The 15,372-nt window shown below is 41.4% G+C and overlaps 1 protein-coding gene across 1 annotated transcript; it reads right to left on the minus strand.

Annotated features, from left to right (window-relative positions):
- Nucleotides 1–3,650: 3,650 nt before the first annotated feature.
- On the minus strand, nucleotides 3,651–14,975 carry LOC125537140. The gene is made up of 4 exons (XM_048700437.1): nucleotides 14,918–14,975; nucleotides 7,087–7,542; nucleotides 4,077–4,152; nucleotides 3,651–3,877 (listed from the first exon to the last, which is right to left on the minus strand). The coding sequence occupies exons 1-4, from the start codon at nucleotides 14,973–14,975 to the stop codon at nucleotides 3,835–3,837; spliced, it is 633 nt and encodes a 210-aa protein (XP_048556394.1). The 3' UTR covers nucleotides 3,651–3,834.
- Nucleotides 14,976–15,372: the final 397 nt, after the last annotated feature.

Below are 15,372 nucleotides of genomic sequence, written 5' to 3' on the forward strand. Positions count from 1 at the left end.
GCCAGTATTTTTATATATTCCAAAAATAATCTCCGTGAAATTTCAGGTCATTCCGAGAACTTTTATTTCTACACAAAAATAACACCATGGCAATTCTGCTGAAAACAGCATCAGTCCGGGTTAGTTCCATTCAAATCATGCAAGTTAGAGTCCAAAACAAGGTTAAAAGTGTTTGGAAAAGTAGATACGATGGAGACGTATCAACTCCCCCAAGCTTAAACCTTTGCTTGTCCTCAAGCAATTCAGTTGACAAACTGAAAGTGATAAAGAAAAACTTTTACAAACTCTGTTTGATCTTGTTGTTGTAAATGTGTAAAGCCAGCATTCAAGTTTTCAGCAAATATTATGAACTAACCATATTAACAATAACATTTAGGTCTCATGTTTACTCATATCAAAGGCATAATCAACTAGCGAGCAATAATAGTAAATCTTGGATGACAACACTTTCTCAAAACAATCATAATATGATACAACAAGATGGTATCTCGCTAGCCCTTTCTGAGACTGCAAAACATAAATGCAGAGCACCTTTGAGGTTCAAGGATTGACTAAACATTGTAATTCATGGTAAGAGATCCAATCACACTCATACTCAATGTAAAATAATAGTAATGCATGCAAATGACAGTTGTGCTCTCCAACTGGTGCTTTTTAATAAGAGGGTGATGACTCAACATAAAAGTAAATAGATAGGCCCTTCGCAGAGGGAAACAGAGATTTGTAGAGGTGCTAGAGCTCGAGTTTTGAAATAGAGATGAATAATACTTTGAGTGGTATACTTTCATTGTCAACATAACAACAGAGAGATCTCGATATCTTCCATGCTATACACATTATAGGCGGTTCCCAAACAGAATGGTAAAGTTTATACTCCCGCACCACCAACAAACATCAATCCATGGCTTGTCCAAAACAACAGGTGCCTCCAACTAACAACAATCCTGGGGGAGTTTTGTTTGCAATTATTTTAATTTAAGCATGGGACTAGGCATCCCGGTTACCAGCCATTTTCTCATGAGTGAGGAGCGGAGTCCACTCCTCTTGAGAATAACTCACCTAGCATGGAAGATATAGACAACCCTAGTTGATACATGAGCTATTCGAGTATACAAAACAGAATTTCAGTTGAAGGTTTAGAGTTTGGCACATACAAATTTACTTGGAATGTCAGGTAGATACCGCATATAGGAAGGTATGGTGGACTCATATGGAATAACTTTTGGGGTTTATGGAAGTGGATGCACAAGCAGTATTCCCGTTTAGTACAAGTGAAGGCTAGAAAGAGACTGGGAAGCGACCGGCTAGAGAGCGACAACAGTCATGAACATGCATTAAAATTAATCAACACTGAGTGCAAGCATGAGTAGAATATAATTCACCATGAACATAAATGTCGTGGAGGCTATGTTGATTTTGTTTCAACTACATGCGTGAACATGTGCCAAGTCAAGCCACTTGAATCGTTCAAAGGAGGATACCACCCTATCATACCACATCACAACTATTTTAATAGCATGTTGGCACGCAAGGTAAACCATTATAAACTCCTAGCTAATTAAGCATGGCATGAGCAACTACAATCTCTAATTTTCATAACAAACCTGTTTCATTCATATTAGGCTGAATCAGGAACGATGAACTAATCATATTCACAAAAACAGGATAGGTCGAGTTCATACCAGCTTCTCTCATCTCAATCAGTCCATCATATATATATATATATATATATACACACACACACATCTAGGCTATTCTGTTACGCGTAACAGAATATAATTCTGTTACCCTACTTGAACTGATGAATTCAAGCGGTTGAACTGATGAAATTCGAGCGGTTGAACTGATGCTTTCTGTTGCCGTTAAAAATCGTCTTCTTTAGTTCAAATTTTTTTGCAATTTTTTTTATCGAAACGGGGCGTGTATTATATCGTTGGAAAGCTCTTGACATCCACATTACAATCTTATAATTTGTTTTTGCAAAAAAATTTATGATTTAAGAGCAGTTTTGAAAAAACTGTTTTTTTCAAAACCGAAAACGCGAATCGTATATTCGACTTAATTTTTAAACGGTTTGTCAGAATTGAGCAAATGAGATGGCGTTGGAAAGCTTGTGAAAATCCGCATCTTCCATATATCTACTATTTTTTCAAATTTTATATGATTTAAAAGTAATTTGAAAAATGGTGAAATTCTGGGCAAAATGTTTTTTCACTGTTTTTTGCAAACGGTTTGTCGGATTGACGCAAATGATACGGGTTGGAAAGCTATGGAAAATGCGCAACTTTCGCGTATAGAAAGTTTTTTCTAATTCTTTACGGTTTAAATACAAATTCAAATACGGTTAAAATTGGTTTTGAACGCGGTTTTTTTAAAAAGTTTGTCGAAATGGGGCAAATAATATACTGTTGGATAGCTATCGAAAATGCAAAGCTTAGTCATGTTGAACGTTTTCTCTATTTCAAAACCGTTTTAAAGTAATTTTGAATAAGGTGAAACCCATTGTGTTGTTTTTTCATGTCTAAAAAACAGAGTACTCGTACTGATCTATGTCTATGTTTGTACTGAGGTATTTTTCACAGAGTAGTTTTGAATGGTTCCGAAAAAAGAATACTTTGGACGAATGTCTTTATGATTTTGTACTTGCTCCCATCTTTTAAGAGGAATTTTGAAATACGGTGAGACTCATCGTGCTGTTTTTAAGAGTAATTGTGAACTTGCGGTGTTTTTGTAATGCCAATATTGAGGAGAGCAAGGCGAGGAGAACGATAGAACAAAGCTGAGTGTGGTGACCGTGGAAGCACTACAGGGCTGAGCCACAACGGTGGTTGATGGCAAGGCAACACGACACGACATGCGGCGGAGAGGCATGGTGACTGGTGGGCGGCGCACTGACATGACACTTGAGATGCGCCTGCTGGACTGACCTCCTTGTCCTATCTGGACGGATCAGTTGCAGAACTTGGATGTTTTCTTGGACGTCAATGTCACAGAATACCAAAACCTAACCATCTTTTATTTTCCAAACTGATCGTTGTTTTTAATTCGTGCTGATCAATATTTTTGATTCAAACCATTTTCTTATTCTTGCATGCACATCAAGCTGTCATGTACTATACCTTCTTTGAAGTAGCAATCGTCTCATCATATATAGAATTTTTTTCACATAAATAATACATGTACATGAATAACATATACACAACACCGACCGCAAATTTTCATACATGAATGACATATACACCACACCGACTGCACATTTTCTTGCTATTAGAAGCCTCTTCAGATTTTATGGTTTGTACTGGGCATAACAAATTAACCAAAAACCGAATTATGAAGGTCAAAGTTCTTGAATTACAGACCAAAAAACAAGCAAAGAAAGGATAGATAGAGGATTGACAGGGTCTAAGAGAGATCAATTGCAATACTCTTTCACTCCATTTTTCACTCGGTAATAGCATGACTGAATAAGTAGTTCAAAACTGGAGCAGTTTTTTCTTTTAGTATCGTTGGGCATGAGCTCCTTGAGGAAGCTTGCGTGGTGGTCCTGCAATTGTGTCGGAGCCACCTCCAGGTCAGCCCGCAACAGGGTAACTTCTCTCCACTACAACAAAACAAAAGTAGTAAATGCACACATTTTGGACATACAAGCATAATGGAAATTTGCAGAAATAACATGGTGTATCCAGATACAAAGTACTGATGATTTGGGAATTTTCGAACAGAGAAAAGAATTGCAGGCGGCTCAAGCGTCAAGAGCAGAAGAGCATGGGCTCACCGGGGTAGGAGGTAGACAAACGACAGCGGTTGGCCCAGCCCTCGGCTCACCGACATGCTTCAGTTTGGGTTGGATTCATCAAAGATGTCAAGCTTATAAGCACTGCAAGAACAACCAAGATTGAGAGAATACACTGAGCACCATGTCTAATTCTCAAGTTAGTGGTTGGTCCAATAATATTACGAGGTCAGTGCTTCCATAGAAGTAACGAGATGCAAGATTAGTGCTTAGGTTACAAATTTGTAAATACTAGTACTACTACCAGCATTTACAAATACTAGTGAACTTGAACTACGCACACCTACTCAACTGCTCCATGCCACCGTCCCGCTGCTCATCAATACACTTGCCGCCTGCTCGTTGTCGTTGGACGTACCCTGCACACACAATAGCCACCAATTAGCATGCACAAGTTCATGTACAGTAACATTACAAATTCGTAACGAAACATAAAAGGTTATGTACTTTAAAATAATTCATTTTACTTTCCAAATACTTCATTTGTTTCGAAATATGAACTTCTATATTTATTTCCTTAGAACTTATTATGATTTCCCTCCGAACTACAAAAACATGATTGGTTTACTTACCCGCAAAATACTTGAAGTATGTCAAATGAAAAAACATCCCCAGGCCTGGAAGTGAGAAAACACATTACACTCATCGAGGTAGATATCATTCTGTGCATACCTTGCCAGAGACCACATAGGATTCCAAGATTCTGGATGGACTTTAGCAAAGTGAAATGAGACCTTTTTCTAACCTGAGAACTACAGAAAATTAGCTTGATTTTTTAACCACAGCAAATAAACTCTTAACTACTTCTGGCAAGTATAATTGAACTGATGTGTCCTTTTTCTAGTTACTGAATTGCTAACCACTCCAAATAAACTCTTAACTAAGGCAAGTTTTTTTTGAACTGAAGTTTTCCCATGTTTTTTGGTTTGTGTATTTTCCCAAATCTTTTCCGACCCTCTTCTCTGAACTTCTATATTTATTTTTCATGAACTTTTTAAGTTACCCTAGTTGAACTTCTAGCGGTTTCTTTCTTTTACTAATTTTGATTTGTCCAATATCATCTCTGTCTGGTAGTTTCCCATCCATCTCACTATCTTCGAACTTTTGGCAATCTGGAACCTAAACTCTCTGTGAAAACACATGCTCCAGTGTAATCTGAGACGCCAACTCAATCAAAACAATCAGTACTACTCACATCTATTAACAACGGCTTGAGATGCTCATGTATAGGCTAGTGCAAGCTACTAGTACTAGGCATCCAACGTGGTTGGAACAAACAATATGAAATAAGTGATTTAACGGAGAAGCACTACATGCATGAATAGGAACATCACTATGTACCTGGAGACCGGCCACAACAGCAAGAGACACATGGACTGAAAGCTCAAGTTGGACTGAAACTTACTCGATAACTGAAACTCCCAGGGTGGGGGTGGGATCCAGGGTGCTGCTGGCAATGAACGGCCTGGGGTGGTGGCGTTGAACGGCCTGGAGTGGTGGTTGTGAACGGCCAGAGTGCTCCGGCGGTAGAGCCCCACCAGGAGATGGCGATGCAAGAAGGAGGTCGGGAAGCAGTGGTTCCAGTGGTCGGGGTCGTCCAATGCTCATGGCACAACAGTACAGGAAGTTGATTCATCACCCATCCACATTTTTTTCCTTTTTGGAATCCATTGAACTGGAAAAAGCTACAATGTGAGCTGAAAGTATGAAAACAACATAACGTTGACGTCCAGTGCAGGGCGGCTACTTGCTCATGTACTATTTTTTTGTTTCTGTTTTTCAATGAACTTATAGGGTTATACATTTTGAACTTATAGATATTTTTTGTTGAAAGTATGAAAACAACATAACGTTGACGTCCTCAGCCAAAGAACACATCCATTAAAGAAACGCTCCAGTCACCGAACGAATAGCACATCCAGTTCAAGATTGACTATTGATGCATGCCTTAATAAGCAAGAGCACCAGTACAACATTAGCATAATAGTAGGTAAAATAATAGTACGGAGTTAGCCATCGATGCAAGCTTTTGACAAAGAAACTCGATAGGCACTGTGATTTTGGATGGGCAATGGCGGCAACACATCTCTAGCGGCCAGCGGCATGCGTTTGTGAACAGGAGAGGCCTATGAACTTTTCCGCTTTCTCAACTCTAAACTTTTTGTATTCTTGCACTTGATCCTCCCCAATATTATTCTGAACTTTTTTAGTGGTTTTTGTTGGTGAGCCCTTCTGTTTCCCTAAACCTTCACAAGGTTTCTTCTCAGTATAAAGAAAACAAGAAATAAAAGTGTTATGTTCACATATGCATTAGAACAAACACCTAGCAAGCATCATTTTTGCAGACCAGGTAAACATGACTTTTGCTTCTTTTTGCAAAAACTACTTTTTGCAAAAGGAGAAATTTTATGCAAGAGTAGTGTCACTAGTACATATATGTAGGAATAAACTCACTTTTTAAGAGCGCTACCTACTAGCATATGCGTGTGTGTGATTTAATCATTCAATGACGATGGACAACATCCTGAATGCCTGATATTGTTGTTTATGTGACAGAAGTCCATCTTTAACAAATGTGAGTTTCTTGGGGGTTGATACACGGCGCATAATTCTTTTTCTTATGTAGTGTGATTTCCATTTTGTCGCTCACACTAGCCGGGTTTGTAGAAGTAATTCCATGTGTTGTTATGCAAGGGGAAAGACATAATCTTCAGAGATCATTTTTTGTTTGGAGGAAATGGAAGCATGATTAACTAATATTTTGACTTTTCTTAGCACAGTAAATATATTGGAACTAAGACAATTTAACTAGATGAACTGAGACAATTTTAACTAGTTGAAATGATATAGTCAAACTGATAATTAGCACATCTAGGTATATATACAGGCAAACGGAGATGGTGCAAAAATAAAATGCAAAAATGGAGAAATGTCTAGATGTAAACTGTTGCAGGCCCCAAAATCCGACCAGGGGCAGCAAAATTAACCTTTCATGATACAGACTATATTATGCTTCACCCACGTGAATGGTGATATAAGACAAAGAACTAAAGACCTCCTACATACGCACTCCTCCTTAAACTGCACTAGGCTAAATAAAACACCAATTCTCCCCCTGCCGAGATCACTAATCGCCCTCGAAATTCAGCAAGCAGCAACATCAAGACAAGCCTTGAAAGCAAGCAGCCTCTCGCCAGCCAGACCGCTAGCGGAATTTCGACAATAGACAAGAAATAAATCCTAAGCGGCATAGCAGACGACCGAATTGGGCGGACTGGGTGCGGTGCACGTACCTGAGGAATGGAAGGGAAGTCGGGAGCAGGGGTGAATGGCCGAGGGTGACAGTGGTGAACTGCCCGGGGTAGTGGCGGTGAACGGTCTGTGCTGGATGTTGTCCTCCTCGGGGCAGAAGGGGCTAAGGAGGAGGCCAACCTGTAAGCACGGGAAGGAGGCGATGCAGTAGCGCCACTGCGTCCGCGGCGCCGTTGAGGTGAGCACCGAGCCATAGAGCGATGAAATTAGGCGCACCGCCGTCGACAGTGCGCGGCGGCAGGGGAAGGGAGGCGCGCGGCGACCGAGGAAGGGAGGCACGCGGCGGCCGGGAGGTGGGAGGCGCGCCGCGGCCGGGGAAGGGAGGCGCGCGGCGGCCGGGAGGTGGGAGGCGGGGTGGAAGATGGGGTCCTGACTTGCGGTGCCCACCGGCGAACTGACGGACTGACGAACTCGGCATACTTGGAGGGGCGGCCGCACTCGGGGTCCAGCGGGGGCGGCTCGTCACTGGAGATGGGACGCGAAGGGCCCCCGGCGCGCTGGGCAGGGGGCTAGCGACGGCGGCGCGTGGAAGATGGCGGTGGGGGAGGGCCTGGTGGCGCGCTGGGGAAGAGGGCCAGCGGGGGTGGGGGGGCCAGTGCGGGAAGCATGGGGCGGCGGCGGATGGAAGCAGGGGGGCGGCGGTGGATCGGGGCTCGGGGTGTGGTGCATGGTGTGTGGGCTGAATTCTTCGCGCGTGCGTATATAGGGACCGATGGTAACAAAATAATATTATGTTACTAGTAACAGAATAGTCCAGCCCTATATATATATATCGTCATTATTGTCTTTCACTTGCACAACCGAACGGTGTGGATAATAATAATAGTGCACGTGCATTGGACTAAGCTGGAATCTGCAAGCATTCAATACATAGGAGAAGACAAGGTAATATGGGCTCTTGGTTAGATCAACAATAATGCATATGAGAGCCACTCAACATTTTCATCATGGTCTTCTCCTCTCAACCCACAAAGAAAAGAAAATAAACAAAACTATTTACACGGGAAAGCTCCCAACAAGGAAAAGAAGAACAAGAAATATTTTTGGGTTTTCTTTTAATTACTACTACTACAAGCATGGAAAGTAAACTAGCTAAAAGCTACAACTATTTTTTTGGTTTTTCTTAAGGTTTTTCGAACACACAAGAAGAATGCTGGAAAAGAAAATAAACTAGCATGGATATTACAATGAAAAAGTATGAGCATCGCCAACTGGCATGAGTGTGTGAACACGAATGTAATGTCGGTGAGAAATACGTACTCCCCCAAGCTTAGGCTTTTGGCCTAAGTTGGTCTATGTCCATGGCTCAAAGCTTCCCTCTCCGGTGTACGGAGGAGTGTCCTCTGGGTGCCACTGGTTGGCGATCTCCCCCGGATCCCACTAATAAACAAACTGTCGATAAGGATCAAGGGGTGGCTCCGGCTTAGGCTCTGGAGCTGGTGTCCGGCTCCAGTATGCACGAATGGCCTCCGGCGAAACGAGGTACATGCCTGAAAATATGTTAAACAAAGAGGGCGCAGGAAAGGTAATAATCTCATAGTAGTTTTTATCAAAAATCAATCTATTCTTAAGCACCTTCTTCTTATCCTTAACAATAAAATAATGTGCTACCATACTCTTATAATCTAGAAAAAAGGGGGCAACAACTTTTCCTCTTTCTCATAATGCCTAATAGGTATCCTAAAGTGTGCAGCAAGGCGTGAAGCAAAGATGCCTCCAAAGATGGGGCCCTTTGTACGGTTTAGATTTAACCGTTTAGCAACAATAGCGCCGAGACTGAAAGTTGATTCACGAAACAAAGCATGGCGCAAAATAACAATATCAGGGGCACTGAGATTTCCACTGTTCCCGCGACCAATTAAGCATCTACTAGCAAATATTGCAAAGTAACGTAAAACAGGAAAATGTATGCTAGTAATTCTTGCATCGGAAACTTTCCCCGTTTCCCCTACATCAATCGTATCAATAAACCCCTCCACATCATTACGATGTGCTTCCTTTATGCCGCCCGCAAAGGGTATCTTACAGATCCGACAAAACTCATATAGTGAAATCTCCTTAACCTCATCATATAAGTGAAATTCCACTAAAGGTGGTGATTTCTTAGCATGAAAGTAAAAAATTTGCACGAAAATATTGGTGAGAAGGAGATACTATTCCCGCTGGTCGCGGAGGAAGTCGATGAGGCCTGCATTCTCAGCCAAATAATAGAAGTCATCATAAATCCCGACTGCTCTCAAGAACTCATCACAAGGCCATTCGCACGGCCGAACCTCCGCATTGTGAGGGAGATTATATTTGGGCTTCTTATTCTCTTCACTTTGCTTATCCTTCGAGCTTCGGCTCGAAGAGCCCCTCAATTCTCTCTTCATCATTTTCTCTGAAAAATTTCTGAAATTTTTAGTGACTCAAAATAAAAGTGAACCAAACTCAACAAGATTAATAGCAACTACTTCCACAAGTGTCTAGAGACTATATCATGCATTAAAACTACTTTTGACCACATAAATTTGACATGCAAGCTCATGAACAGGGTCACCTAAGCAGAAAAAAATGCAATAAATAAAGCCCTAGAACAAAAGCTAATTGGACCATTGGAGGAGTCACATACCGAAGAACAATCCCCCAAAGAAGTTTTGTGAATGGAGCTTTGAGCAAGGAGATCGAAAATGGTAGCAAGATGAGCTAGAACTCGGGTTTGAGATGGTGGAGGATTTTTTTTCTGGAGGAAGACGAAGTGTGTGGGTGCAAGTATAAGTGGAGGGGGCCCACGTGGGGTCCACGAGGCAAGGGCCGCGCCCTGGACCCTCATGGCCAGGTGGTGGGTCCCCCAGGTGTGTTCTCAGTGCCAAATATTCTTAAATATTCTAGAAAAAAACATATAAAATTTTCAGGACATTTGGAGAACTTTTATTTTCGGGGTATTTTTTATTGCAAGGATAATTCAGAAAATAGATAGAAAATAATAGTTTTGCTTTATTTAATCTAAATAACAGAAAGTAAAAAGAGGGTATAGAGAGTTGTGCTTTCTAACTTCATCCATCTCATGCTCATCAAAAGGAATCCACTAACAAGGTTGATCAAGTCTTGTTAACAAACTCTTTCCGAATAACATGAAACTGGAGAATTTTCAAATAACACTAAGTTACCTCAACGGGGATATGCATGTCCCCAACAATAAGAATATCAAATTTTTTCTTGACATTACGAAGAGGAAATTCAAAACCTCCAATAATAATTGTTGAAGTTTTTCCAATAGAATTAATACTGTGGACTTGAGGTTGTTTCCTCGGAAAGTGTACAGTATGATCATTACCATTAACATGAAAAGTGACATTGCCTTTGTTACAATCAACAACAACCCCTGCAGTATTCAAAAAGGGTCTACCAAGAATAATAGACATACTATCGCCCTCGGGAATATCAAGAATAACAAAGTCTCTTAAAATAGTAACGTTTGCAACCACAACAGGTACATCCTCACAAATACCGACAGGTATAGCAGTTTATTTATCAGCCATTTGCAAAGATATTTCAGTAGGTGTCAACTTATTCAAATCAAGTCTACGATATAAAGAGAGAGGCATAACACTAACACCGGCTCCAAGATCACATGAAGCAGTTTTAACATAGTTTCTCTTAATGGAGCATGGTATAGTTGGTACTCCAGGATCCCCTAGTTTCTTTCGTATTCCACCTTTAAAAGTATAATTAGCAAGCATGGTGGAAATTTCAGCTTTTGGTATCTTCGTTTTATTTGTAACAATATCTTTCATGTACTTAGCATAAGGATTCATTTTAAGCATACCAGTCAAACGCATACGCAAAAGATAGGTCTAATCATTTCAGCAAAGCGCTCAAAATCCTGATCATCCCTTTTCTTGGATGGTTTAGGAGGAAAAGGCATGGGTTTCCGAACCCATGGTTCTCTTTCTTTACCGTGCTTCCTAGCAACAAAGTCTCTCTTATCATAGTGTTGATTCTTTGATTGTGGGTTATCAAGATCAATAGCAGGTTCAATCTCTACATCATTGTCATTGCTAGGTTGAGCATCAATATGAACATCATCATTAATATTATCACTAGGTTCATGTTCATTACCATATTGTGTTTCAGCATTAGAAATAGAAATATCATTGGGATTCTCGGGTGTGTCAACAACAGGTTCACTAGAAGCATGCAAAGTCCTATCATTTTGCCTTTTTCTTCTTCTTCTTAGAAGAACTAGGTGCATCAACATTAGTTCTCTGAGAATCTTGCTCAATTCTCTTAGGGTGGCCCTCGGGATACAAAGGTTCCTGAGTCATTTTACCCCCTCTAGTCACAACTCTAACAGCATTATCATTTTTCTTATTATCTAATTCATCGAGCAAATCGTTCTGAGCTTTAAGTACGTGTTCTACTTGAGTGGTAACCATACAAGCATGTTTACTAATAAGTTTAAGTTCACCTTTAACTCTAGACATATAATCACTCAAGTGTTCAATCATATAAGCATTAAGTTTCAATTGTCTACCAACATAAGCATTGCAGTTTTCTTGTTTAACAGTAAAATTATCAAACTCATCCAAGCATTGGCTAGCAGACTTATTACGAGGAATATCACCTTTATCATATCTATAGAGATAATTTACCTTTACTACCTGTGTCGGGTTATCAAAACCATGTATTTCTTCAATAGGTAGTAAATTCTTAACATCTTCAGCTTTAATACCCTTTTCTTTCATAGATTTCTTTGCCTCTTGCATATCTTCAGGACTGAGAAATAGAAAACCCCTTTTGTTCGGAGTTGGCTTAGGAGTTGGTTCAGGAAGTGTTCAATCATTTTCATTACTCAACATATTATTCAATAGCAATTCAGCTTGATCAACAGTTCTTTCCCTGAAAACACAACCAGCACAACTAGCCAGGTGGTCTCTCGAAGCATCAGTTAGTCCATTATAAGAGATATCAAGTATTTCATTTTTCTTGAGAGGATGATCAGGCAAAGCATTAAGTAATCGGAGAAGCCTCCCCCAAGCTTGTGGGAGACTCTCTTCTTCAATTTGCAAAAAAAATTTACATTTCCCTTAAGGCAGCTTGTTTCTTATGGGCGGGGAAATATTTAGCAGAGAAGTAATAAATCATATCCTGGGGACTACACACACAACCAGGATCAAGAGAATTAAATCATGTTTTAGCATCACCCTTTAATGAGAACGAAAACAACTTAAGGATAAAGTAACAGCAAGTTTTCTCATCATTAGTGAATAGGGTGGCTATATCATTTAATTTAGTAAGATGTGCCACAACAGTTTCAGATTCATAGCCATAAAAAGGATCATATTCAACCAAAGTAATTAACTCAGGGTCGATAGAGAAATCATAATCCTTATCGAAAATATAGATAGGTGAAGTAGCAAAAGCTGGGTCATGTTTCATTCTAGCATTCAAAGACTTTTCTTTCAGCTTAGCTAACAGTTTCTTAAGATCATATCTATCATTGCAAGCTAAAAAGTCTCTAGCAGTTTCTTCATCCATAACATAACCCTTAGGCACAACAGGCAATTCATATCTAGGGGGAGAATCTTCATCATCACTTTCATCAATATTATCAGTTTCAATAATTTCATTCTCTCTAACCTTAGCAAGTTGTTCATCCAGAAATTCACCTAATGGCACAGTATTATCAAGCATAGAAGTAGTTTCATCATAAGCATCATGCCAAGCAGAAGTGGCATCATCAATAACATGCGACATATCAGAATAAATAGCAGGAGTAGGTGTCACAAGTTTACTCAAAACAAAGGTGAATCAAGTGTAGAGCTAGATGGCAGTTCCTTACCTCCCCTCGTAGTTCAGGGAAATATCTTGGTCCTTTCATCTTTCAAGTTCTTCATAGCGATCAACAGATATAAATCCCAAGTGACTCAAAGAATAGAGCTATGCTTCCCCGGCAACGGTGCCAGAAAATAGTCTTGATAACCCACAAGTATAGGGGATCGCAACAATTTTCGAGGGTAGAGTATTCAACCCAAATTTCTTGATTCGACACAAGGGGAGCCAAAGAATATTCTCAAGTATTAACAGTTGAGTTGTCAATTCAACCGCACCTGAAAGACTTAATATCTGCAGCAAAGTATTTAGTAGCAAAGTAATATGGAAGTAAGAGTAACGGTGGCAAAAATAACAGTATTGTTTTTGTAGTGATTGTAACAGTGGCAACAAAAAGTAACTAAGCAAAGATCAATATCTGAAAAGCTCGTAGGCAATGGATCGGTGATGGATAATTATGTCGGATGCGATTCTTCATGTAACAGTTATAACATAGGGTGACACAAAACTAGCTCCAGTTCATCAATGTAATGTAGGCATGTATTTCGAATATAGTCATACGTGCTTATGGAAAAGAACTTGCATGACATCTTTTGTCCTACCCTCCCGTGGCAGCGGGGACCGATTGGAAACTAAGGGATATTAAGGCCTCCTTTTAATAGAGTACTGGAACAAAGCATTAGCACTTCGTGAATACATGAACTCCTCAAACTATAGTCATCACCGGTAATTGTCCCGATTATTGTCACTTCGGGGTTAATGGATCATAACACATAGTAGGTGACTATTGACATGCAAAATAGGATCAAGAACTCACATATATTCATGGAAACATAATAGGTTCAGATCTGAAATCACGGCACTTGGCCCCTAGTGACAAGCACTAAGCATAGCAAAATCATAGCAACATCAATCTCATAACATAATGGATACTAGGGATCAAACCCTAACAAAACTAACTCAATTACATGATAAATCTCATCCAACCCATCACCGTCCATCAAGCCTGCGATGGACTTACTCACGCACGCCGGTGAGCATCATGAAATTGGTGATGAAGGAAGGTTGATGATGACGATGGCGATGGATTCCCCTCTCCGGAGCCCCGAACGAACTCCAAATCAGCCCTCCCGAGAGAGATTAGGGCTTGGCGGCGGCTCCGTATCGTAAAACGTGATGAATCCTTCTCCCTGATTTTTTTCTCCCCGAACGTGAATATATAAAGTTGGAGTTGAGGTCGGTGGAGTCTCAGGGGTCCCACGAGACAGGGAGCGCACCCCAGGGGGGTGGGTGCGCCCCCCACCCTCGTGGATAGGGTGTGCCCCCCCTAGTGTTGATTCTTTCGCTAGTATTTTTATATATTCCAAAAATATTCTTCATGAAGTTACAGGTCATTCCGAGAACTTTTATTTCTGCACAATAATAACACCATGGTAATTCTGCTGAAAACAGCGTCAGTCCGGGTTAGTTCCATTAAAATCATGCAAGTTAGAGTCCAAAACAAGGTCAAAAGTGTTTGGAAAAGTAGATACGATGGAGACGTATCAGTCGCCTATGAGGAAAGAGATGCGGTGTGCTCCCTCGAGCGCGCTTACGAAGCTGCAGTGGCCGAAAACCCCAACAATGAAGGCACCCTGCACCCTCCTGAGGCCAACGCCAAGAAGAGGAAGCAGCTACTCCACCAAGGGCCTCGGGAAAGTGGCGTTTCCAGTGGCACCACCTGAGGATCTGCGCCCGCAGCTAGGGCGCCTCCTTCCCTCGCATAGGAAGGCGTGCCCGGCGCCCTCCTTGGGCCGGGCTCGAGGGCTCTCTTCTGGAGGGCCTCAGACCAAGCCAACATCACGAGGGAGGCACTCGGGCACCACGTGGAGGTGTGCTTCGCCGCACGTTTCCCTCAAGAGGGCATAAGGCGCGGAGCGCCTAGTGCTCAGGAGTTCATCACTAAGGCGACTCAGGAGCTTCAAGAAGCAAGAGCCATGCGCGGCGACCGCCGCCCACCACGTGGTGCAGCTCCCCATCCTGGCGAGGATAGCGGGCTGCGCGTCTGCGTCGCCATTCCAGGGCTCAACAGGGCCGCATCTCAGGGGCGCTTCTGGCCTTCGAGTGTTGGACGGTTGATGTCTACTACACAACCTTCTTCTTGTAGATGTTGTTGGGCCTCCAAGTGCAGAGGTTTGTAGGACAGTAGCAAATTTCCCTCAAGTGGATGACCTAAGGTTTATCAATATGTGGGAGGCGTAGGATGAAGATGGTCTCTCCCAAACAACCCTACAACCAAATAGCAAAGAGTCTCTTGTGTCCCCAACACACCCAATACAATGGTAAATTGTATAGGTCCACTAGTTCGGCGAAGAGATGGTGATACAAGTGCAATATGGATGGTAGATATAGGTTGTTGTAATCTGAAAATATAAAAACAGCAAGGTAACTAATGATAAAAGTGAGCGAAAACG

The sequence above is a fragment of the Triticum urartu genome, chromosome 2, assembly GCF_003073215.2.
Source record: "Triticum urartu cultivar G1812 chromosome 2, Tu2.1, whole genome shotgun sequence".
Classification (NCBI taxonomy): domain Eukaryota; kingdom Viridiplantae; phylum Streptophyta; class Magnoliopsida; order Poales; family Poaceae; genus Triticum; species Triticum urartu.